Genomic DNA, 24,684 nt, shown 5'->3' on the forward strand with positions numbered 1-24,684 from the left:
TCAGTGAGTTGAACATGTATAATCAATCTATGTTATTAGTCAATTGCGTAAGGTTCAAATGTCTTCATTTTTTGCAGAAATCATAGAAAAGGAAACTCAAAGGCACTTACTTGTCAAATACTTGAACCAGAAACTAAACATTACATGGATGAATATGCCTTTCAGTTTTTAACCAACTCTTTTTTTCTTTTGGGTACGAGCTTTAATCAATCATTGTCCTAGGTGAAACGCAAAAAAAAAAAAATATCAGATTCGTTGAAACTAAGCATCCATTTGTTCATCGAAAACATATTCCAGAAAATGATTTTGACAAAAATAAACCATTCTTTTTTTGGGGGATTCAGAAATCAATTTTTGGTGTTTAAATGATATTATTAAATTATGTTATGTTATTTAATACAATTTTTAAAAATTATTCATTATAAATATCAATTCTAACAAATAGTATTATTTTGTTATAAAAATTTAATATTCATAGTAAAAATATTATTAAGTTATTTCTTCTTCAAGTTTTTTGTTTGACGTGTTAAATATTGAAAGAACAATATTGTTAAAAATTATTTGCATTGGTGTGAATGAGTCTTATTTCCTCAAATGTATCTCTGTCCTCAAAACTTTCTTGCGCGATATGTCAATTATTATTTTTAAATATTAGTAAAATTTATCTATATCAATGTAAATAATTATTTTCTCAAATGTATTTTTACATAAGTTAATTGATAAAAACAATGGATAAATAAAAAAATGACATATCGGGAAAACACATAATTTAATTAAGTTAAACGTATGTTTTATTGATTTATAATCAATTTTACATTTATTAATCATTTTGGTTAAACGTATTTTTTATTGGTTTATAATTCATTTTACATTGATTTATCATTTTACTTGAATTAAAAATAAAAAACAATTACAAGGAAACAAACCCTAAATTTTATCCAACAAATTTCCATTGTTCTTCTATATAAAAGATAAAAAAAAAAAACCCCTTGTTATTGACCATAAAAACCCAGCTACCCGTGAGAATTTTTGGAGAATTTGTACGCCATCCAACTAACATGTCAAAGACGTGAACCGTTGGTGTTTTGTTTGTGTTTGAACTTTGAAAAGCGTGCCTTTGCCCATTTTACTTTTACTTCTACGACCACCTATTCCATCTCTCTCTCTAAATATCCATCGCTTGACATGTGTTTTCCGTGTAATGAACCCATTTCTCACAAGTGGAAAGTTAGCATCGGCCACGTGTCCATCTTCCCAACTATATATAGTGCCACCGTTTTCCATTCTCCAAGTCGTGAACCACACCACACACAACAAAGGTTATTAAGTTCATACAGGTTCTTTCATTCCATCAGGCATGGCATCATCGTTTTGTCGCACAACTACACATGGCATCGTCAGACAAGTTCCGGAACCATGCCAAACCCACGGCGGTGACGGTGACCACTTAAGGATGCCACCAGGTTTTCGAGGTTTAAACATGAAGGCAAAGCGAAGCCGAGTCGGTGCAGTAGTAGCGGTAGCAAAGTGCGCAGCTTGGGAGGCAGGGTTTTTGAAGGAGTTAGAAAGGGAGCTGGAAGAAGGTGGAGGAGAAGGGTGGAAGAGAGTGGAGAAGAAGGGAATGGTGGAGGTGTTGGAGTGTTTGGAGAGAGAGGCAATACAAGGAGAAGACCATGGGAGGGAGCCCAGTGATTACAACAGAAGAGCTCAGATCTTTGATCACAGTTCCAGAGTTTTCCAGGCTCTCAAAGAAAGTACCCACCCTACGCACTCTCCAAATTCTTGAGTCTTTTTTCAATTGTAATAGTTGTGAGTTCTAAATAAATACAATTACTATTACTTCCCCTGAATTGTTTGTATAATTATCTTTTTTATAATGTACTATAAATATAATTTTTATATTTATTTAACAAACCAACTAATACAAATAAGGATATGTTTAGTTTATAAATTTAGTTCAAATTATTTAAGTTGGTGAACACTTTCAAAAATATAAATATCTCCAAAAATAGAGAAAAATATAAATATCTTTAAAAATAAATAAATAAAACATTAATATTTTTAAAAAAGTAAATTAAATACGAACCCACAAATCAAACATTAATATTTAAAAAGATGATAAAAGAGTGGTCACTTTCACAACTGAATAAAGGAGAATGGCATCTTATCTTGGGGTTGACTGAAGATTAATGAAGTGATATTTACTTATGCGGACGGGCATTCAGAATCAATTCCTGAAGTAATTAACTTTTATGAATCACCAAATGTCAATAGAATTCAAAAGGTAAAGCACTTCTTCCATTGTTATCTCGCAATTGAGATTTAAGGGATTTAAATAACGTTATATAATGTATGATCGTAAATTAACAGGTAACAATCAATTACGATAATAGCAAGTTCATATTTTTTAAATTAACTCTTCTAACAAAAATTCTCGACCGTGATATGTAGACTGTAATAATGTTTATTTTATTCATAATCTCAACAATGGTAATGCGACAAGAAATATGATCGTAATTATCATAACAAGATAAATAAGAAAGCTGGTGAGGTCTCTACTATCATATGAAATAGCAAAGCTTGAATGAGTATCATGAAAGCTGGTTTGAACTTTGATTGGTAGTGAAGTCATGAGAAATGAAATAGTAAAATCACAATGGATGACCAAAAGCTGTAACATACTTCAGTTACTCGCACAATCCGGTTCACCAATCAAAGCATTCCATTCCTTCGGCTAACATTTTCAATAGGTGATTATAGTATTAAATTACGATTACAATCACAACTGCAATATTATAATTATGATTACAGTCACAACTGCGATGTTATAATTACGGACATTACGATGTGATTCTATTTGAAGGGTGCAGCCTAACTTGCTGCGAGAGGAGAGCTACTAAAGTGTCCGTGGTGGATAGCTTCGTGCTCGGTACTAACTGGAGATTCTATCTGCCTTAGCCCCTTTAGACAGTTGTCCGACTGCATGAAACTAAGCCCGTCCATGTACATGAATGGTCTGTGACATGTCAAATTTAATAAATTAATAATTATTATAAAATATTTTAGGGGTCTTATTTTAAAAAGTAGCACATAGTTTGTCCATCTTTTAGGAGAGCATGCATGAAACCTGTGACTAGGGATGGATCGAAGGAGGAGTGAGCGGGACAGTCGTCACCTCTTAAAAATTTCAAATTGTTATATATTTTAGATATTTTATTTGTATTTTCCATTGATAATCTATTTCTACCTCTAGAATTTTAAAAGTTGCTCCCTCTAAAATTTTAAAAGTTTGTTCCCTAAAATAAAGTTTTACATTCGTCCATGTCTAGCAATGACAGCTCCAGAAATATTTTTTAGGGTAGACACATATATACTAAAAAAATAAATTATTCGTATGTGGTGTGCACAAATAAAGTTTTTGAGTATGCACCATCACTAAAACAAACAACTAATATAAAGAAATTCATATTTTACAGTGGTCATATGTAACATTTACGTGTGCCACTGCTGCATAGGACGCTTTCGACATGGGCATATATATACAGTCAAGGAACATAGGCGGAACTTCACGGGGTTAAGGGGAACCTTGGCATCCGTATATTTTTTTTAAAGTATTAATTAATATTGATATATATATATATATATATATATATATATATTTAAAAAAAATAAAGAAAAATTTATCCGACCTTTCTCGATTAAAAAAATTATATTTGTGAAAAAAAATACTTGAACCTCTGCCTTAATAAATTTTTTGTTCCGCCCCTGTCTGGGAAGGGGCCGATTTAAAAATTTTAAATTCTCACATAACTGAAGTATTTTCTATTTCAATATGTTTTCACCCCTTTAAATTTTATAAATTCGTCCACTTAAAATATTATTAGTTCCTTCATATAAAATCTTACGTCCACTCCTATATATTTCTTTAGAGAGAAGCAATTACATATCTAATGTTTTTAAATTTTTGTTAAATTTAATTTAGTTGGTCAAAAGAAGATAAAAATAAAAAAAAAAACCTACAAATTTATTTAAAAATATATATTAAAATTTAAAATTTTTATTTTAAAATTTTTAGATCTATCAATATTTTTCACAAATTCTCGTGTCTCAAATATTGTCGTTAATTCAATCAGAGGCTAAAATAAGTAAGGATAACAATTTAACTTGAAATTAACGAATTTTGATCCAAACTGATTTGATAAAGTCAGATTTTTTATATAAAAAAATCGAGTTTGGATTGGATTTTATAAAAGGAGTGACGTTAGGTTGGGTTCGGGTGGAGGATAAAAAGTTCTGACCCGACCCGACCTGAGGATAATAGTATAACTTCTTCAAATAAATTATGGATAATTATAATAATACGTCATCTTTCTATTATTTTTTTAGTTAGGTCCTTATTTTATATCGGGCTAAGTTAGATTTATACTATAAAACTTCGGGCTGGATCGGATCATATTTGGATAGAGGATATATATTTTTGGGTCGAATCGGATCTAATGGAATATATATATTTTTTGGATCATGTCAAACTCAGATAGAGTGCATATATTTTTCAGATAGAATAAGCCCCATAGATTTAATAAAGGTCTGAGAAGGCTCTTTTGAAGAGTTGAGTAGTTGACATGGAGTCCGCGTACATGGTGATCGCTGGAGTGGCTCATGTCGGCTTCTTTTAACTGAGACTTACATTGATAATGTACACACTAATATTAGTATGGGTATATTATTATTGGGTAAAATATCATCAAAATGGGTTCATTCTAAGCTCATTTCTGCAGTATCTAAAGCCCAAACAAATCATAACATGAATTCTTCTGTTTAATATATTATTATTTTATGTTTAACTTAATATAAGTGTCCAAATTATATCTTAAGTTAACTTCAGTTGATTAAATAATTTTTCACTCAAAGTAGGTATCTAACGTCTTTTATGTTACATTTTTAGGTACCTATGATATAATAATAATTAAATGTGGTCATTATCTAATATGTAGCAGACATATAAAATTTTAAACTTTTTTATTGTTTCAAAACCCTTATTGCTATCGGTCGCCACCAACGCCTCCAAACGATCAAAATCCAATGGCGTGCGACTGCCGAAACACCTAATGATTGAACCCCATATTTCAAGAAATAATTACAATGAAAAATGGACGATTGTAGAGACTAAAAGATTCTTGCTAAAGGCGACGATTCCAATGATTTAAGCAATAATTCCTCTTATCGTGCGTTGGAATCCAATTAGATGAAGTGATCTATTGTAAATGACGACGACCAATATGCCATCAACGACGACCAACGTGAGGAAAAGTTTGGAAATAGAACTTTTAGAGTTTTGAGTTCTTTTTTAGATTTGAGAGGAAAAAAATAGTTTTTTTAAATAAATTATATTTTTTACTTTAAAATAAAAAATTTTATAAGTCGAACACGTATCACGTAACGATCGAATTTAATGGTTGTGATAGACCAGACATCTAAAAGTATAACGTTGAAAATATTAGACACCTAATTTTAGTAAAAAATTATTTCGGCATCTAAAGTTAGCTTAAGATGTAATTTGGGTCATTTATATTTTTCATTAAACCTTATTTTTATTTTTTTTATTTTGAATATATATAGAGAGAGAGAGAGAGAGAGCTCACTAGTCTTATTGGAAAGTGAAAATATCCAAAATTACAATAAAAGTTTAGAATTATCATCGTAAACTAAATACATAATTTAGATATTTTTTGTCACACTGAAATTAGCAACTTTAGATCATATAAAAAGCATACAAGAAAAAGGTTAAAATCCAACCAAATGACTCAAACGAATAATATATACAAACAAATATGATTGTATCGGAAAATAAACCACAAATGAGGATTAACCTATTGAAATATCACCGATAACCATAAATCAGAGCTGAATATCGTGAGAAACTATTTATAAACGTAAAATCGCGTATCCAAAATGAATATGAGAGTCCATTGCAGGGAATATCAACAATATTATAAATAAGCGTCGTATTGATCACTTGTGACGTCGTTAAATCAAACCCTGAGACAACATAAAATAAAAAGAACACCAAATGACCTAAAAAAAGACAAATATGTCACAAATACAGAGAAAATATGTCACAAAAATAAAATTATTTTTATTAAAAACTAAAAAAAATATAAAGAAAAAACTGATGGTCGACAATCAATTTTAAAACTGATGTCATTGTCGACTAAATAAAATTAAAGAACAAAACTAAAAAAGATACAAAGAAAAAACTGATGGTCGACAATCAATTTTAAAATCGATGTCGTGGCCGACTAAATAAAATCAAAGAACAAAATTTTATTCGGTCTACAGAATATGACACAAATTCTAAAGAAAAAAAAGATGACGATAAATCAATTAATATATTTAACTGATCTAATCAATCGTAAGTCAAATTGATTAAATCAAATAATTATAAAAGTCGATCTTACGTGACGATGATGATCCCTAAAATTTGATTAATTGACATTTTCTTTTTAATTTTTTAAAAACAATTTGGCATTTCTTATTGAGCTTGAAACTTTTTAAAAGTTTTAGTTGACATTGTTTTTCTAATTAAATTAAATCCTCCAAAATTTTTAAATAATTTTATTTCATCGTTACTAGTTAAAAATAATAGGTAAAGTACACAAATGGTCCAATAACTATAGGATATTGCTTTATTGAGTCTTCGATTATTACAAGTTACAAAATGATCCTCTAACTATAGGAAGTTACTTTGTTGAGTCCATCAACTATTAAAAGTTAAAAATGATCATCTGACTATTCATTATATTCCAAACTCATCCTTTTTCGTTTAAAAATTAATGGTCATCTAAGCTGAACGTTAACATGCTGACTGAGATATGATAGTTGTTTGAGATTATGAGGTCATATTTTATCATAACTCAATCAGTATATTAACGTCATTTTTTAACGGAAAGGACAAGTTTAAAACATAATGAATAGTCGATGATCATTTTGTAACTTTTAACAGTCGGGGACTCAACAAAGCAACTCCTTATAGTCAGGGGATCATTTTGTAACTTTTAATAGTTAGGGACTAAACAAAGTATTATCCTATAGTCAAGTGATTATTTGTGTACTTTACCCTGAATTAATTAAACTAAAAAAAATATAGATTCATAACCGATTGTATGTCCTTATCTACAAAGGTAAGAGGATAGAAATAAGTTTTTTTTTGGTAAAGAATATGGAAGAAAATGACAATTTTGTGTCAGACATATTTAGGGACTGTTTGTTTGCCTCTTAATGGAACCATTCAGTGTTGAATGTTGAACCGTAAAACATTCAACGCGTTTATTTCGCACCTCTGAATGATTCAGTACTGACTAATTCAGTAAAACAGTGCTGAATGATTCAACACAGAAATACATTCTGAATGATTCAGAGCCATTATCAAACAGCATGTCATATTCAAAGGTAATTCATTCAGAGCCTCTGAATCATTCAGCATTTAAATCATTCAACGCTTAATCATTCTGAAGTAAACAAAAAACCCTTACATTTTATTATTAATTTCAAGTATTAAATACCATTTGGATAACCCAATAAAAAAAAGTCAAAGATGATACATTGGATCCGGCCACATAAAATAAATATATTTTGACATCTTTATGGATCCATAATTTAATTAGAATTATTTTAATAAAAAATTATTCTATTGTCTAATTTTTTTTAAAAAAAGTTATCTCAATCTAATATAAATTTTTTAATGGTCTTGATAGTTATAAGGTAGTATCTGTTTAAAAATTTTCTTAACTATTGACAATACACACCATCTTACAGATATAACTATTCGGATTTAATATTTATAGTGAGAATAACACTTCCCTTATCATTGAAGACGTTTGATGAATTCAATATAACATAAAATTTTCAATTTTAGAGTAAGATGATGTCTAGATACAATTATCCAAGTAACACAATAACAACAACAACAAAACCCTGATTTCCATATGCAATAGGAAAAGGGGGAGGTAGGGTAGTAGGCTGACCCCAACGCCAGGTTGAGAGCAGTTTCCGTGGAATACCTCTGGCAGTCAGAAAATTAAAAATAAAGATAAGATGCAAATGCGTTTATAAATAAACAAATAAATAAATACATAGATGAACAGTCTTCATATGCAGTCTTGATATGTGCGTCTGTAATGGGGAGTAATCCCTGTAAATAATTCCCTGCAAATAATTCCTTACATAGAAATCTCTGCATATAGACTGAAAATGTAAGACCCAGCTAAATTTAAAAAGAGGAAACATGAATAGAAATGATACACAATAAGTCAATAATATCAAGCTACAAGAAGGAATAAATTCAAATGAGTTAATTCTTAAACTAAGGCAACACTACTCCGATACCCTAGTTCTAAGCCTTCATACATTTCAGTGACAGAAACATGTATAAAGTAGAAGTCATGGAAAGTACTACAAAGACATTAAAAAGAAGACAGAGATGTTACACCCTATGGTTGTGAACTGCACTACTCAACTACCCTGGTCTTAATTCTCCATACTTTCCTATCAGAGGTCATGTCCTCAGTAAGGGCTAATTCCTTCAAATCAGATCTCAAGCAGTCTTCCCACTTTCGTCTTGGTCGTTCTCTCCTTCTGACACCGTCTACTGTAATCGACTCTACCCTCATGACCGCATCCGACGGTTGTCGCCTAAGGACATGCCCAAACCACCGTAGTCTTCCCTCCCTCAATTTTTCGGATACAGGCACCACCCCCAAGTACATCCTAATAGCAGAGTTAGGTGTCATGTCCCACAGAGTCCTACCACATGTCCATCGAAGCATTCTCATTTCTGCGGCCTCCATCCTCCTTACGTGATCCTTCTTGATTGCCCAACATTCTGATCCATACAACATCGCTGGTCTTATTGCCATTCTATAAAATTTTCCCTTTAGTTTTAGAGGCACCTTCTTGTCACACAAAACTCCAGTAGCAACCCTCCACTTTAGCCATCCCGCCTTTATACGGTGTGTAACGTCTTCATATTCACCCCCATCTTTATGTATCATAGACCCTAGGTACTTGAAACAATCATTTGAGGGGATAATGTGTCCTTCTATGCATACTTCTACATCTTCATCGTTTTGGTTTCCACTGAAGTTTGAACATATATAATTTGTCTTTTCAATATTGATCCTTAGACCTTTTTCTTCCAAAGCAGTCTTCCAGGTAGCAAGTCTATTATTCAGCTCAGTTTTTGTTTCAGCAATTAGGACAATGTCGTCAGCGAAAAGCATACACCATGGAACACCGTCTGGTGTCGCACAATAGATGTCGTTCATAATCAAGGCGAAGATGTAAGGGCTAAGAGCCGACCCCTGGTGGAGTCCGATTTCCACCGGGAATGTCTTAGTGTCGCCAACTATAGTCCTGACGGTAGTAGTAGATCTACAGTACATATCACGAATCACCCGGATATAAGCAGTTGGGATCCGTCTCGTTTCCAAGGTCTTCCAGATCGTATCGCGGGGAACGCTATCATACGCCTTCTCAAGGTCAATGAACGCCATGTGAAGATCACTATTTTTTTCCCTATATTTCTTCATAAGTCGTCGAAGTAGATGAATCGCCTCCGTAGTAGACCTGCCTGGCATAAAGCCAAATTGGTTTTCTGAAACCCTAGTAACCTGTCTCAACCTAGCCTCTATTACCCTTTCCCATAGCTTCATGGTATGGTTGAGTAGTTTAATACCTCTGTAGTTGCCACAACGTTGGGGATCTCCTTTATTCTTATAGATTGGTATCACCGTAAGACTCTCTCCACTCCTCTGGCATCTTGGCATGAAAATAAGTGGATGAGTCATATGAAAATAATGTTTGTAGGCATGAAAGGTATGATCTTCGGGTTTACTTATAATTTATAGTCTTTAATTGAAGATAGTTTTATTTAAATATATTATTTTATATTATAACAATAATAACGTCAATTAAATTAATATTAATTTATCAATTGTTCTTGAATGAGAAAGATATTAATTTAAAAAGGTATTAGACCTAAATATTATTTTGATATATTCTAACATATCCAATATATTTTACTGTTTCAAAACTGTATATGCGTTGATTACGTACCAACCCCTAGTACGCTTCCTCCGTACATCATCATGCATAAGCACGATACGTAATTTGAGGAGATACAAATAGTTTCTTTTTCTTTTTCATTTTATGATTGATGACGACACATTTTGTTCATAGCGGATATTCATTTTTTTCTTTATTTTATTATATTATATATTTATTTATTTTCTTATTTTAAATTTTTAATAAATTTATTTTTATTACATGATTTTTTTGATCTTTTTGATATGTTTTTTGTGACTTTTGACACGTTTTCTATAGTTTGAATGTTATTTTCATTTATATTTTTTCTTCGAGTTAAATTTGACATTGTCACGACTGATCAAGATCATGCTTTTGTTATCATGGTGATATTTCATGCTTTGGACTCTCGAATTATATTTGGATACGTGATTTGCATTTGTGGATAGTTTTCTTACGTCGCTCGATTATGATTTACAGTTTATCGGTTGTCTTTCAATAGATTGATCCATTTTTGTGGTTCTTTTACCAATGATAATATACTTTTCTTCTAGGTTCAAGCATTATGAATGATAAGGGTGTGAGTAGGGCACGACCAAGAATTTATTAAGGTCTGGGTTAAAGTATTTTTTAAATTTCATAAATACAATTTTTTAGTTGAGAGGGTCAGATAAATTTTATTTATTTATTCTTCAAATATATATATTTATATATAAATTATTTAATACTTAAAAAAATTAGTGGGGACAAACTATGGGTGTGATCAATGTCAAATGATTGAGATAAAAGTTATTTTTGAACATATATTATCTTATACTTAACTCAACTAATAAAAAAAAAACTTAAAAAAGTATTAGACCTATATTATTTTTAATATTTCTAACGTTTCCAACACGTATTTTACTGTTTCAAAACTGTATGTGTTGAATACGTACCAACTCCTAATAGGCTTCCTCCGTACATCAACATGCATCAGCATTATGATGTAGATATAGGTATTACAAATAAGTATTTAAAATATATTATTTTTACTTAAAATATTTTTGGTCAAAATAAATATTTAAATTTATTTTTAATTAAAATAAATATTTATTTATTTTATCAAAATGTGTACTTAAAATATTTAATCTTTTTCGTCTAAATTCTAAAATGGTTAACACATAACATTAATTAAAGAATTTTATGACAATCAAATAATAAAAGATTGTGCACTCTTCTTACATTAAAGTATAATTAAATTCCCTTAAGCAAATTATCGAGTTTGAATTCTTGTTTATATAAAAAATTTCTGTTGAGAGACTCATATACCAGAATTAAGTATGTGATGCGAATCGGTCTGAATTACTCAAAGTGAAGCCTTAAAACCGAAAAGCAACCATAAAAAATAATTTTCGTTGACAACAAAATTCTACCATTACTTAGCATAATAATAACCAGAGCAAAATAAATAATCTCGTCTCATATTTAAAATATAGTTAATATGAATTTAACGATTTCGGCGATAGAAAAATAATTTTTCTAAAGATTTTAAATTTGAGTAACTACATTATACGATGTATATATAATCATTATCAATTAATTAAAAATTTTAAATAAATATTAATTTCTAATCTCATTAAACTAATTAAAAAAAATCTAAAAATCATCCACACATTTTATATAAAATAAAAATATTAAAAATGCAAAACTTCAACTTGTATCGACTCTGTCAAGACGGGGGCGGTTACAGAGGATTGACGAGAGCCATGAACCATTAAACAATGAAATTATAACTTTAGTCCTATTAATTTTTAAAGTATACAATTAAAATTGACGAGAGCCATGGTGTGAGTCATAACATTTTAATAGGATCCTAATCCACAGACCAAATTGGAACGAGTTACCAAATTCTGGTACTAAAATATATGAATAAAACAATTTTAAAGCTAGATTGAAAAATTACTAATTTAAGGGACTAAATATTATTTTACTCCTTCTAATACGTATAAGGAAGAGCATTTTACCCGAATCCAACAGATTGATTCATACGCGACTTTTGACCTAAAAAAATTGAGTCGAATTTCAGGCTAAATGAGACCCTTCTAAATTCGGATTGAATCAAATAAAAATAATTAATTTTCACGTCCAATTTATATGAATAAAAATCTTGACCCGATGTATGTCCATTGACCTAGATCTCGTCAAATGTAAAATATTAGTTAGCTAAACTACATGTTTAGTATTTAAACTATCAGTTTTATTTTTTTAGTACCTAAACTTTCATTTGCTTCAAAACCATAACTAACGTTTACTTTTTATTTCATTTTAGTATTCCTCCATTAAAAACTTAACAGAACTGATGCACGTGGCCTTTTTTTATATGGATAAATTACATCATCCATCACTTAACATCGTCTCACTCCTACTTTATCACTAAAATTTAAAATTTTCAATTTGCTCACTCAACTTTTAAATTGCTTATGTTTTAATCACTCTAATTTATTTTATTGATTTGTTACATGAATTTTATTATTAATTTATTAATACATAATTAAAAAAAATTAAATTTGGAAGTTAAGTAATTCAAGTAAAAAAATTAAACTTCAGTGACCAAAATAGGAGTGGGAAGATAGTTAAGTGATGAATGATACAATTTACTCATAAAAAGTGTCATGGTGTAACTCTCACTAAGCTTTTAATGGCGAGTTACTAAAACGAAACAAAAAATAAACATTTGATATGATTTGCAAACAAATGAAAGTTATGTACTAAAGCAAAATAAAACTAATAGTTTAAGTATTAAACTTATATTTTACCCATATTAGTTTTGGTAATGTTGTTAGGTTAGGCCATCACCTACCACGCCAAAATGGGACAAGTTCATACACGCTTCCACTTTCTACCCACTCCGACGACTATTAGCCACACATTTAATAAAGTACTTTGGTTTAGACTTTGCTTCTTCCCATGCTAGTAGTACCAATAAGTAGTACACATTTCGGACTCATAATCAAATAACTTGTCGGCTTAATTGAAATTTTAAATTATACAATTAGAATTTAAAGTAGTGGCGGATCCAGAAATTTATAAATAGAGGTCTAAAATTTTAATTTTCTTTTTATAAAAATGATGGGGTGCAATTTTTTTTTATTTTTTTCATTTTTCTTTAACATATTATATTAAATTTCACTTTTTTTTCTAAATTTCACTTAGTGCATCTGCCCCTGCTTCAAACGCTTCATTGATAGAATGATCATGGGTCGATTTTTTTTGTTTATTTAAAGTCAATTCTAGTATAATATCGTTTCATCTATCATTTAATTCGACCCAGGTTTAAAGATCTATCGGACTTGAAATTCGATCTAATTTTTAGAGTAAAAAATTGCACCCGACTCTACATAAATATATTTTTAAAATTTTATTTTTATTAGATAAAATATGAACATAATTGAAAAAAATAAAGTGAAGGTATAATAACAATTATCTCTAAATATATAAAGGTCAATTATACTATTATTTATGGGTCTAATCGAATCAAGTAATTTTCACCCTAAACTTAAATTTGACCCGAACTCAATCTTTTTATTAAAAAATCTCTCGATTTTATAAGATCGAGTCAGGTTTGAAATCGTCAAGTTCAAATCGAGTGCACATCCCTAATCAGTAAGGATTATATAGTAAGCATTCCAACACTCAAGGGCCAATGATCATTGTATGACATGCATATGCATAAGTATACAAACTTACATGCTTTACTAATTCATCATAGGCCATGAAAAGAGATAATCAACCAATACAAACTCTTAAAGATGTTTATACACATCATGTCATATTTTAATCAATACTCGTAACAAAAAAAGGACTCTGAATTCACTTGTCCTATGCACATGAAAGTTAGCAAAATTCTGAAGTGTTGTGTTCTGGCTTGATGCTTTTTGTGAAAATCATTTTCTGCAAAAATACATCATTGTTTTACGTGGCAGAAAAAATATTAATTCAAAATATAATTTAATATATATGTTGAAATAAAAAATAAATTTTCAATAAGTGATATTTATGTAAAAAACCTTTATTATCTTGTGTGTAAAATAACAATTTCAATTTTGTAACCATTTGTCAAGTGGTCTGATTGGTGGCGCCACTTGTCAAATAATATCAGGTGTATATTTTTATTGTATTTATGATACGGACGAATACAATTATATCTATTCATCATCCCCACTTTATTAACTTTTAGGGTGAAATACATTTAATGCCACTTAATTAAATGTGTTGTAGTAAATAGAATATATATATTTTTTAAAATATTAATAAATTATTTAATTAAAATATCATTATAAATATATTCCTCATAATTGAATTTAAAAATATTAATGTGAATTGATGTAATAATATCTTTAATATTTAAGTTCTATATATTTTATTAATTTATTTAATTTAAAAATAATTTAACAAATTTAGTTATTTAGATATATTATTCTATCAATTTAATCTCCTTTTATAATATTATTAAATAAAATGAGTCTATCGAACTAAAAAAACATTTAGATACTGTATTATGTTATAAAACATTAGCAAGTTATTATATTGTTATCAAATCAAAAAAGCAATATAAAATTTCCAAGAGAAGAATAAATAATTTTAAAGAAAAACAAAGATTAAAATGATGAAATTTTTATGTTTGAAACATTAAATTTATTAAATTATTTTCAGTTAGGATCAACTTGATATATTATATAAATCTTAAGAACTAGAACTATTATTATATCATATTATATTACTATTATGTCTATAAATAATGATTTATTTATAATAATATTTTAAATAAATATAATTTTATTATTTTTTAAATATAATCAATTTTTTTGTTTATTTGGAGTGATTATAGGATAATATCTATTCGAAATATTCTTAATCAATTGACGATAAATGTTCAAATATTCTTGTAGATTTTGTGTTCTAATTCAAAATCTCTGCAAAATAATTATATTTTTAACAACTGAAGTAGCTTAGTTCATGTCAATTTATTATTATTATTATTATTATTATTATTATTATTATTATTTGTTTTGCTAGTCCAACTCAGTTGGTAGAGCGCAAGACTCTTAACCTTGTGGTCGTGGGATCGAGTCATACGGTGGACAATTCATAATTGCTAGAGATCTTCCACGGAAGTTGCTCTTAACCTAGCGTTGGAGGCAGCCTACTACCCTACCTCCCCCTTATCCCATTAAATATGGGAATAGAGTTAGCTAATTTATTATTATTATTATTATTTAAATAATATGAGACAATAAGTGGCAAATTTAGAAAATTTTTATAGGTTGGGTCAATATAAATATAATAAAAAATTCATCTAACATAATTAATACATATTTTTATTTAGAGTAAATTGTCTATTTGGTCAGTGAACTATTATCTAATTTATGTTTTGTCACTCAACTATTATTTTTTTTAAAATCATACCTGACATCACATATCGGTTATGTTTTGGTCACATGCCGTTAAAATACTAATAGTGATACGAACATGACATTTATAATTGTTTTTCAATCATAATGTGATATTATCTTATGATGACACATTAATATCACAATTAATTTTTTAAAAACTAATGACCAAGATGTAACTTTAGATATGATTTAAAATAAGTAATAGTTAGATAATCAAAACATAAATTAAATAATAAGTGAGTGACTAAATAAGTAATTTATCATTTTTTGGAATGGAGTAGACATGAAAATTATTATAAAATAATATATGTTTGAAAAATTTTCAACCATTTAATAGTAAAAATAATAAATCTTATAAATATTATACTGAATTTTTAAAAATAACAATAATCTCCCTCACTACAGTGATCATTTAATTCATACACGTCAATTTATTATTAAACACAAAATAGAGAGACGTCTATCTTTTCCCTTACCTGCCAACTCAACCAACCCACCCATCTCACTTCCACCACTCTCCATTCCACCACTCTCCATTCCCACCAAACCCTGCAAACCAATTAACCACATCGTCAACCTAACCTTGATCCTCTATAAAACTCCACCGCTCCTCCAGTTCACACATAGCCCCGAATACTTAAACCGATAAAAACTCCATAACCATGGACCTTCTCCTCATCGAGAAAGTTCTCATCTCCCTCTTCTTCACCATAATCTTCGCCATCTTAGTTGCCAAACTTCGCGGCAAGCGTTACAAGCTCCCCCCCGGTCCTCTCCCAGTCCCCATCTTCGGCAACTGGCTCCAAGTCGGCGATGACTTGAACCACCGCAACCTCACCGACTTGGCCAAGAAGTTCGGAGACATCCTCTTGCTTCGAATGGGACAACGTAACCTCGTCGTCATCTCTTCCCCGGAGCTGGCCAAGGAAGTCCTGCACACCCAGGGTGTCGAGTTCGGTTCCAGGACGAGGAACGTCGTGTTCGACATCTTTACCGGCAAAGGACAGGACATGGTGTTCACCGTCTACGGTGAGCACTGGCGGAAGATGAGGAGGATCATGACCGTTCCTTTCTTCACCAACAAGGTCGTCCAACAGTACCGACATGGATGGGAGGCCGAGGCTGCCAGTGTCGTGGAAGATGTAAGAAATAACCCGGAGGCGGCGACCAATGGGATTGTTCTGAGGAAGAGATTGCAACTTATGATGTACAATAACATGTACAGGATCATGTTCGATAGGAGGTTCGAGAGCGAGGACGACCCTTTGTTTGTTAAACTCAAGGCCTTGAATGGAGAGAGGAGTAGATTGGCACAGAGCTTTGAGTACAACTATGGTGATTTTATCCCCATTTTGAGGCCTTTCTTGAGAGGGTACTTGAAGTTGTGCAAGGAGGTAAAGGAGATGAGATTGCAGCTTTTCAAGGACTATTTCCTAGAGGAGAGGAAGTAAGTTTTTTTTTTCAACCATCCATATTTGATATATTAATAGACTAATCTTCAAGATATTACAGAACCCCAATATAAGATGGACTCTCCCATTCTATTCAAATCTAGTACTTAATTGAGGTATATGAGGATTGTAAATCTCTGCAGGAAGCTTGCAAGCACAAAGAGAAGTGACAGCAATGCTCTAAAATGTGCCATTGATCACATTCTTGATGCTCAACAGAAGGGAGAGATCAATGAAGACAATGTTCTTTACATTGTTGAGAACATCAATGTTGCTGGTAAGAACCCTGCTTTCTTTTTTGGACCATATGGCTTAAGTTTTAATCGAATATTAGTTTGATTGACATCGTTATTGTTACAACATATAGGAATACATATGTTTCAACAATGTTTAACATCTTCTGATTTATGATTGAGAAGTAATTTGGATAGTGAATAAAAAAAATTTTGGGTATTTTTCTTGCCTTCATGTTTGAAAGTTGAGCTAGAATTCAAGTGATGCAGCTGAAAGGTCAACTTGTTGCCAAATACCAACTCACCAAGACTTTTGGGTACCTAAAATATTATGAAAACCCAATTTGGCCAAATACACAAATGGGAATTTTTCATTGGGTTACTTTAGATGATAATAACATCTTCCTTCAAGCTTTTGTACAACTTTGAAACTTCAAGTGTGATTTAGAATTGAATTTGTTAAGGCAAATTGGTTTCAACTCTCAGCAATAATAATCATTGTGGTCACAATTTTACCAAGTCTATGAACTCAAGCAATCTCATTGTGATGCAGCCATTGAAACAACCTTATGGTCAATTGAATGGGGCATTGCTGAGCTTGTTAACCATCCCGAGATCCAGCAGAAGCTCCGCAACGAGATTGACACCATACTAGGACCCGGGGTGCAGGTTACCGAACCCGACACACTTAAGCTTCCGTATCTGCAGGCGGTGATCAAGGAGACTCTCAGGCTCCGAATGGCCATCCCTCTATTGGTTCCACACATGAACCTCCACGATGCGAAGCTCGCGGGGTACGACATCCCCGCCGAGAGCAAGATCCTCGTGAACGCTTGGTGGTTAGCCAATAACCCTGCACATTGGAAGAACCCTGAAGAGTTCAGGCCCGAGAGGTTCTTTGAGGAGGAATCGAAGGTCGAAGCGAATGGGAACGACTTCAGGTATCTTCCATTTGGTGTTGGAAGACGGAGCTGCCCGGGGATAATTCTCGCACTGCCGATCCTAGGGATCACGTTGGGACGTTTGGTGCAGAACTTTGAGCTGTTGCCTCCCAAGGGACAGTCGAAGCTCGACACAACGGAGAAAGGAGGACAGTTCAGCTTGCACATTCTGAAGCATTCAACTATTGTTGCAAAGCCACGGGTGTTTTGATGAAGAAATTGTTCTTGGAAAATCTGGATTTGATGAACTTGAATATTGATTTGCTGGGTATAAATTTGTAAGATGGATGCATGCTTGCTTTGTGTGATAAAATCATTGTCTTAATTAAGCTTTTTGTCAAATATATTTTGTTAATATCTCACTTTTTGATGTACGGAAATAGAGGCCCATTGTGGTCCGTTCAACTCTCAATCAGATTTAGGGCCTCTTTGTTTGTCTCTTAACGGAGTTATTAAACGTTGAATATTGAATTATTAACATTCAACGAGTTTGTTTCGCACATCTGATTTAGCAAAATAATGCTTTCTGAAATAAACAAATAACCCTTAGACTTACTTTATGATATGTTATTTCTGAGGGAAAATTACACAATTGATTACTAATATTTGAATATATTTTTATTTTTTCTCACAAAAGTTTCAAAATAAATGAATTAATCATTTAACATTATTAATTTATAACAAATTAATGACAAAATTTAACCGTCATTAATGTGGGTTATGGAAAGTTTATTTGGCCCGTCAGTTGCTATTTGGCAATTTTGTTGTCTGTTTTCTTCATCATGCTTTCTCTTTCTTTAAGTCCTCAATTCTCTATCATTTTATTATAAAATTCTTCTCGTTGCCATACAACATTAAAATTATCATTTAAAAAAAACATCAAAACTTATAATTTTCCATTATACTCATGGAAGACGATGATGAGTCCAAAGATCTTTACACCAACGTTCTCTAGCTTTTCTTTTTCGCTGTTCTACTATCGTCTTAGTTTTTACAACTTCCTATATTTATTGTCTGATTGATTGATTTTAATCTTCAATTCTAGGACAACGACGACAATAAATTTATTATCATTACAAAATAAAAGTTCTTCCATGATGAACAAGTTGAATAATAATTATAAGAAGACATGTGAATTATATTAAATTTTAATTATCAACTCATATTTCGTTAATAATAGTTAATGGTCGATGGACTAAAATTGAACGGATCAATAATGAAATGACCAAAATCATTTAATTTTTAAACTGGTAAACGAAATTGGATGAACCAAAAATATAAGGGACCTTCCGTGTAGTTAACTCTTTTAATTAAGCCGGATACATTTCAATTTCATTTCGTAGAAATTGAAAAAAAAATTAAATCGATAGGAAAGAAAGAAAAAAAAATCAAATTTTCTTTTGCAGTTTGTTTGTCAATTAAGTGACAGATCGGGGACACAGGAATTTAGTTTCAAAGAGGGAAAAGTCGGTGCAAGATTCGATTTTGTGAAATTTCTTCGCTCTGGGTACAAGTTAAAGGTTGAAGAAAAGGACGTCGATCACAATTAATGGAGAAATCGAGTAACAGTGATGGGGAAGAGATCAGAAATCAGACAATACCTTCAACTTATTCAACATCATCATCCGATGATTATCGTTTGTTTAGTCGTCAAGGTTCTATTCACCAGTCTCTGGGTGGTGGTAAAGGTAAAAAAAATGAAATTCAACAAAAGAGAAAAAAAAGCTTTTGTTTTATTTTCCATTTTCACTTGTGTTTGCTAGTGTTTTTAATGAAATCAACTTAGTTGATTCTTGGGACACTTTGATTTTGATGAAAAAAAATAAACATTGCTTGGCAAAGAAAAAAAAGTTACTCCCTTTTGGGAAGATCTCATTATTTGTAGGTGTCTGGACAGACTTAGATTTTATGTTAGGTGCCTAACTTTTAAATTTTAGAGTGAAGCGAACTTATAAAAGTATAGGGATGAAAACAAATTATCGATATAAAATAGAAAGAAAATATCTAAAATATATGATAATGTGAAATTTTTAGAGGCGACTGCCTCAGCCGCTCCTCTCGGTCCATCCCTGGTAATAGTTATCCATTTGTTCATAGTGGATAGGCAAAATGATATGCAGCTTACAATCTAATTGGGTTTTCTTCTCTTTACTACTGTTCTACTTTGTTTTAGTTATCTATTTGGATTGTAAAAAATAGCCGAATCCCATAATTGGGACAGACTTTTTGCTATAATTTGGTTTGAAATAAAGAAGTTATGTTGCCGAAGTGGAAATTTGTTGATTGCTGGATTGAAATTCTTCATGTATTGAATTGTGAATCTTGATAATGCACCGAGTTGTTGCTCTTTGACAATGCTCTTGACAATTTTAGGTGCTGAATCGATCTGCTTACATTCCCTATAAATACTCGACTCTTGTGAACTTTTGAAATCAAGCTGTATCTAGAAACAAATCAAGAGATACTTAGTTGAGTAAAATAAATGAAGTTCATGGTGAGATTTTGGGTATAAGGGTAGTGTGAGTTTTTCTTGTGGTCTTGATAGATCACTCATATCAGTCAAATTTCTCCTCGGGCCAATTTGATCAAGAGAAATTTCACTAAAAGTAGATAGTTTATGAAGACCACTTGAAGTACTCACTCAACCCTTATACTCAAAATGTCATTTGCACTTACTTTATTCTTTACTTCACTTACTCTGTTTCTCCCTCATTTCTACTTGATGCTGGACATATACTATTCAGCCTAATTACATAAAACCTTGTGTGCCTAGTTGATTTATCTTGCCATTTCATCTTTTACTTATCAAATGGTTTATTTTAGTTCCGTCTTTGGGCTATATTTTACAACAATTTAGTATTAAAGTTTTGTTTATGAAGCTAAGAAACTTATAGGGATTATCATGATTGTGGCCAATGCGATATCTACAAGAAGTGGAGAATTCTGATGGCATGCAGGGATGTACATGGTTCATGAACCAAGCAGATAAGCTAAAACATGGGAATGAACTGAGTGACTAAGCAAAAAAAATAATAAATAAATAAAGGAAGTTCATGCAGAGAGTTTATTGGGGATGTGTGCTGATCAATTTGGTGCATGCCTATGTGGACTGAAATCACCGTTTGACTATGCATCGAAAATTGCCATAAGCATAGTCAGAATGTTTCATTCTACAATTTGGCGCAGTAAGAAGATTTGCATGCTCCAATTCAGTGCATGGAAAGAAATTTCTAGCAACCAATCAGCAAATCTCCATTGTGATATTTTTTTTCTTCTTACAACAGAATGATGAAGATAATTTGCTATTGTTTTTCAAAAATCTAGTTGTTTTTACATGGTTCATGAACCTAGCTGATAGGCTAAAATAAGGGAGAGAGCTGAGTGAGTAAGCAAAAGAATATAAAGGCAACCCATGCATAGAGTTTATAGGGAAGTGTGTGGATCAATTTGATGCATTATTAAGATTTTCATGCGCCAATACAGAAGAAATTTCTAGCCAATAATAAAAAAATCTCCCTCTTGGCATGTTGAATTTTTTTCTTACAACAAATGATGAAGCAAACTTGCTTTTGTTTTGCAATGGTCCAGTTGTTTATTTGTTTCTGCAACTTGAATCCTTGGAATATCCTCCTTTTATCTCTCTCTCTTGAAGCATTATCATGGGGTCTCTTGGTAGAGGAGAAACAAACTTGGTATTCTTCTTTAGTTGTTTGCTCCAAATTGTGGATTGACACATATAAAAGCTGAATTGACTTTTCCTGAAGGGAGACAATCCTTGGAAACCGAGTGTCCTTTTGCCTGTGTTCATTCAATATCTATCTTCAGATTTATTTATTCTATTTTTGTGTGAAGTTTTGTGGCTTTTAACAGTTCCCCACCAACATTCTTTTAATATAATTGCTAAATAATGTGATGTTGGAAAGATCCTGTTGTGTAGTATGGTATTATTTCTGTAAGATTATTTTCATGCTCTGGCTCATTGTCTTGTGACCCTTGTAATTTATTCCATTGTATTTGCTTTATGTGATAAATGAACTAATTTTGCTTCTCATGTTCCTAGCGGCTGATATACTCTTGTGGAAGCAGTGGAGTGTTTCCCTTGGTGTCATTGTTGTTGCTACCGTTGTCTGGCTCATCTTTGAGCGGTCTGGATTACCATTCTTATCTGTTTGTTCAGATGTTTTGCTGATCTTAATTGTAGTGTTGTTTGTCCGTTCCAACTATGCTGCTTACAGAGATAGGTAATACTAATATTGCTTTTCTATGTGTTGATTTCCTTTTAAATACTGAAGTGGATTTGATAATGAAGTTGATATATTATTTGAGCAGACAACCACAAACATTACCAGAACTTGAATTGTCAGAGGAAATGGTTAACAATGCTGCAGTGTCATTTCGTGTTAAAATCAATAATGTGCTTCTTATGGCTCATGAAATAACTCTTGGCAAAGATTTTCGGCTTTTTTTCAAGGTCAGTTAGATCAGCTGTACTTAATATTCTGTGCTGCAATATACACCGACAAGAACAAAATTAGAATTTACTTTGAAACAGAACTGTATGTGTAGACATTATGGTATTGTTGCTGGAACTATGATTAAGTTGATGTTAATTTTTTTTACTATAATTAGTAAAAGTAGCCATTAGAATCTGGGGTGTCTGCAAGTTAGGGAAGCAAGATTAGTGGTTTTGCTCATTCTGCTTACCTTCCAGTTAACCCCCAAACTCCACCCTTTCTGGGCCAAAATTTCATAATTTTTTGGAGTTGAGTATTTTCCTACTTTTTAACAAATCGATCAATTAAGAATGTGTAGTCTCCCTTTCCCTCTGTTGTCTTCTCCTAAACAAGGTTGATCAATGAAGCCTGCCAATTTAAATATGATTTCATACTTAAACCCCATTTTCTCTGAAAAAGTTGATATTGCTTACAAACTGCTCTTCCAGCAAGCAATCATCTTCATTCTAACCTTTCATGTTTATTACCAAGAGGTTGTGTTAATACTTTGCATTAGGCCTCTATTTTCTTCATATCAATGGACCTTCATGGTATTTGTATAATGTCCTGAGTTCATCTCCATTTTTGCTATCTCACTTGACCTGTTCTGGTCTACAAGCTTCTATCGTTTCTGTTGCTTGAAAAAGTTTTCGAACTTGGTTCATTTGGCAGGTGGTGACTTGTCTGTGGCTCTTGTCTGCCATTGGTAGCTATTGCTCTTTCTTCACACTTGCCTATATCGGTAAGCAATTCCATCTATCTACTGAATGCACATTCATCTCTATTTTGATTTATCGGCATAATTAATTATTATTGTTTGTTTTGTTAAAATGTCAAAAACCTGATATCAAGCTCTTGTCACAACCTTATTAGGCTCTAAGCTTACATGACCTCATGGGATCTTTAGTTTATTTGTGCCTTTCTTTTTCACTAATTAATTGCCAGAAGGGAGGCATGTTGTCGACAAACTTTCTCGCCTTATGTATAATGAGTCTTAATTATATACTCATTTGAATGTAATATATTTGTCATTTCCAATGGCAGGAACCATCCTATCGGTTACACTTCCGGTCTTCTACAGTAAATATGAAGAGCATATGAACAAATACTTTAGAATGATCCACCGGAAGTTTTCCCAGCAGTATAAGATCGTAGATGATAGTGTGACAAACCGAATCCACCGGAGTTTATCAAAAGATAAAGACACCTAATTCTCACAGTTTACATGATGCATAGTAGCTGTTATCTTGTTTCAACCTTGAATGAAAGAAGATTCTTGTTACCTGTTATGTTAGCTGCATGTTTCACAGTCAATCGAGTTGCAGCATCTGCTAAATGCTTCTTCCACATTAGAGTGGGAAGAAAAAAAGGTTAGGAGATTTCTGTAGCCGTGCCCATTCCGGGACACATTTTGTGTTTTCGAATCTTGATTAGAAGTTCATAATTTTCAATGGTAAACAATAGTTCTTGATTAGTGGTACAACCGAAAAGTTGTATTGTGGAGAGTTTAGGACTTGCAATTGAAAATATTATACTTTGTTCTATCTGAAAAGTTGCGTATTTGATAAGTTTTGCAATCGATTTTTGTCATTTTTAACTTTATATTAATAAGTATTTTTTGAATTTCCACTTGATTAAACCTTCATAATTTTGAAACTTAAGCGCCGGCGAAATTTATTAATAAGAAAACTGCAGCTCATATCGTCTCTCCAGCTACCGAAGCAAAACAATCCAGAAGAACAATAACTACCCAAGCAAAACAATCCTAAAGAACAATATCAACGGTTGTAACACAGCTCTGAAAGTGTTCAAAGAAGCTGGTTGGATTGCCAAAGCGAATCTTCTTTTCGATTTGGACTGTCAGGTGGTACTGAATTGGATCGATCATCCACTACTGAGGCCGTGAAAATGGTGACATATATTGGATGAGATTGACAGATCGTCGAAATAGAGAACGTCGGTGCAATTCTTCTATGCACCTGGATTCCATAATGGAATGGACGATCATCTCGCAAAGGAAGGCATGAAAAGATACGAGATTTTCAAAGCGTGGT

At 31.7% G+C, this 24,684-nt stretch overlaps 3 protein-coding genes and 1 long non-coding RNA gene across 4 annotated transcripts; 3 read left to right on the plus strand and 1 right to left on the minus strand.

The window, feature by feature from the left end:
- Nucleotides 1–1,304: 1,304 nt before the first annotated feature.
- LOC120213119 lies at nucleotides 1,305–1,801 on the plus strand. The gene has a single exon (XM_039211268.1). The coding sequence runs from the start codon at nucleotides 1,358–1,360 to the stop codon at nucleotides 1,784–1,786; it is 429 nt and encodes a 142-aa protein (XP_039067199.1). The 5' UTR covers nucleotides 1,305–1,357; the 3' UTR covers nucleotides 1,787–1,801.
- Nucleotides 1,802–7,670: 5,869 nt separating this feature from the next.
- On the minus strand, nucleotides 7,671–17,829 carry LOC120213120. Its single transcript, XR_005524767.1, has 3 exons — nucleotides 17,713–17,829; nucleotides 13,571–13,584; nucleotides 7,671–7,687 (listed from the first exon to the last, which is right to left on the minus strand). It is a non-coding gene; the product is annotated as an uncharacterized LOC120213120 (long non-coding RNA).
- LOC120213114 (trans-cinnamate 4-monooxygenase) lies at nucleotides 16,117–18,500 on the plus strand. The gene is made up of 3 exons (XM_039211265.1): nucleotides 16,117–16,959; nucleotides 17,107–17,240; nucleotides 17,750–18,500. The coding sequence occupies exons 1-3, from the start codon at nucleotides 16,175–16,177 to the stop codon at nucleotides 18,346–18,348; spliced, it is 1,518 nt and encodes a 505-aa protein (XP_039067196.1). The 5' UTR covers nucleotides 16,117–16,174; the 3' UTR covers nucleotides 18,349–18,500.
- A 1,014-nt stretch (nucleotides 18,501–19,514) lies between these two features.
- On the plus strand, nucleotides 19,515–24,084 carry LOC120213118 (reticulon-like protein B16). Its single transcript, XM_039211267.1, has 5 exons — nucleotides 19,515–19,825; nucleotides 22,198–22,378; nucleotides 22,467–22,608; nucleotides 23,303–23,372; nucleotides 23,675–24,084. The coding sequence occupies exons 1-5, from the start codon at nucleotides 19,687–19,689 to the stop codon at nucleotides 23,839–23,841; spliced, it is 699 nt and encodes a 232-aa protein (XP_039067198.1). The 5' UTR covers nucleotides 19,515–19,686; the 3' UTR covers nucleotides 23,842–24,084.
- Nucleotides 24,085–24,684: the final 600 nt, after the last annotated feature.

Source organism: Hibiscus syriacus, unplaced genomic scaffold, assembly GCF_006381635.1.
Source record: "Hibiscus syriacus cultivar Baekdansim isolate YM2019G1 unplaced genomic scaffold, ASM638163v2 tig00110020_pilon, whole genome shotgun sequence".
Lineage (NCBI taxonomy): Eukaryota > Viridiplantae > Streptophyta > Magnoliopsida > Malvales > Malvaceae > Hibiscus > Hibiscus syriacus.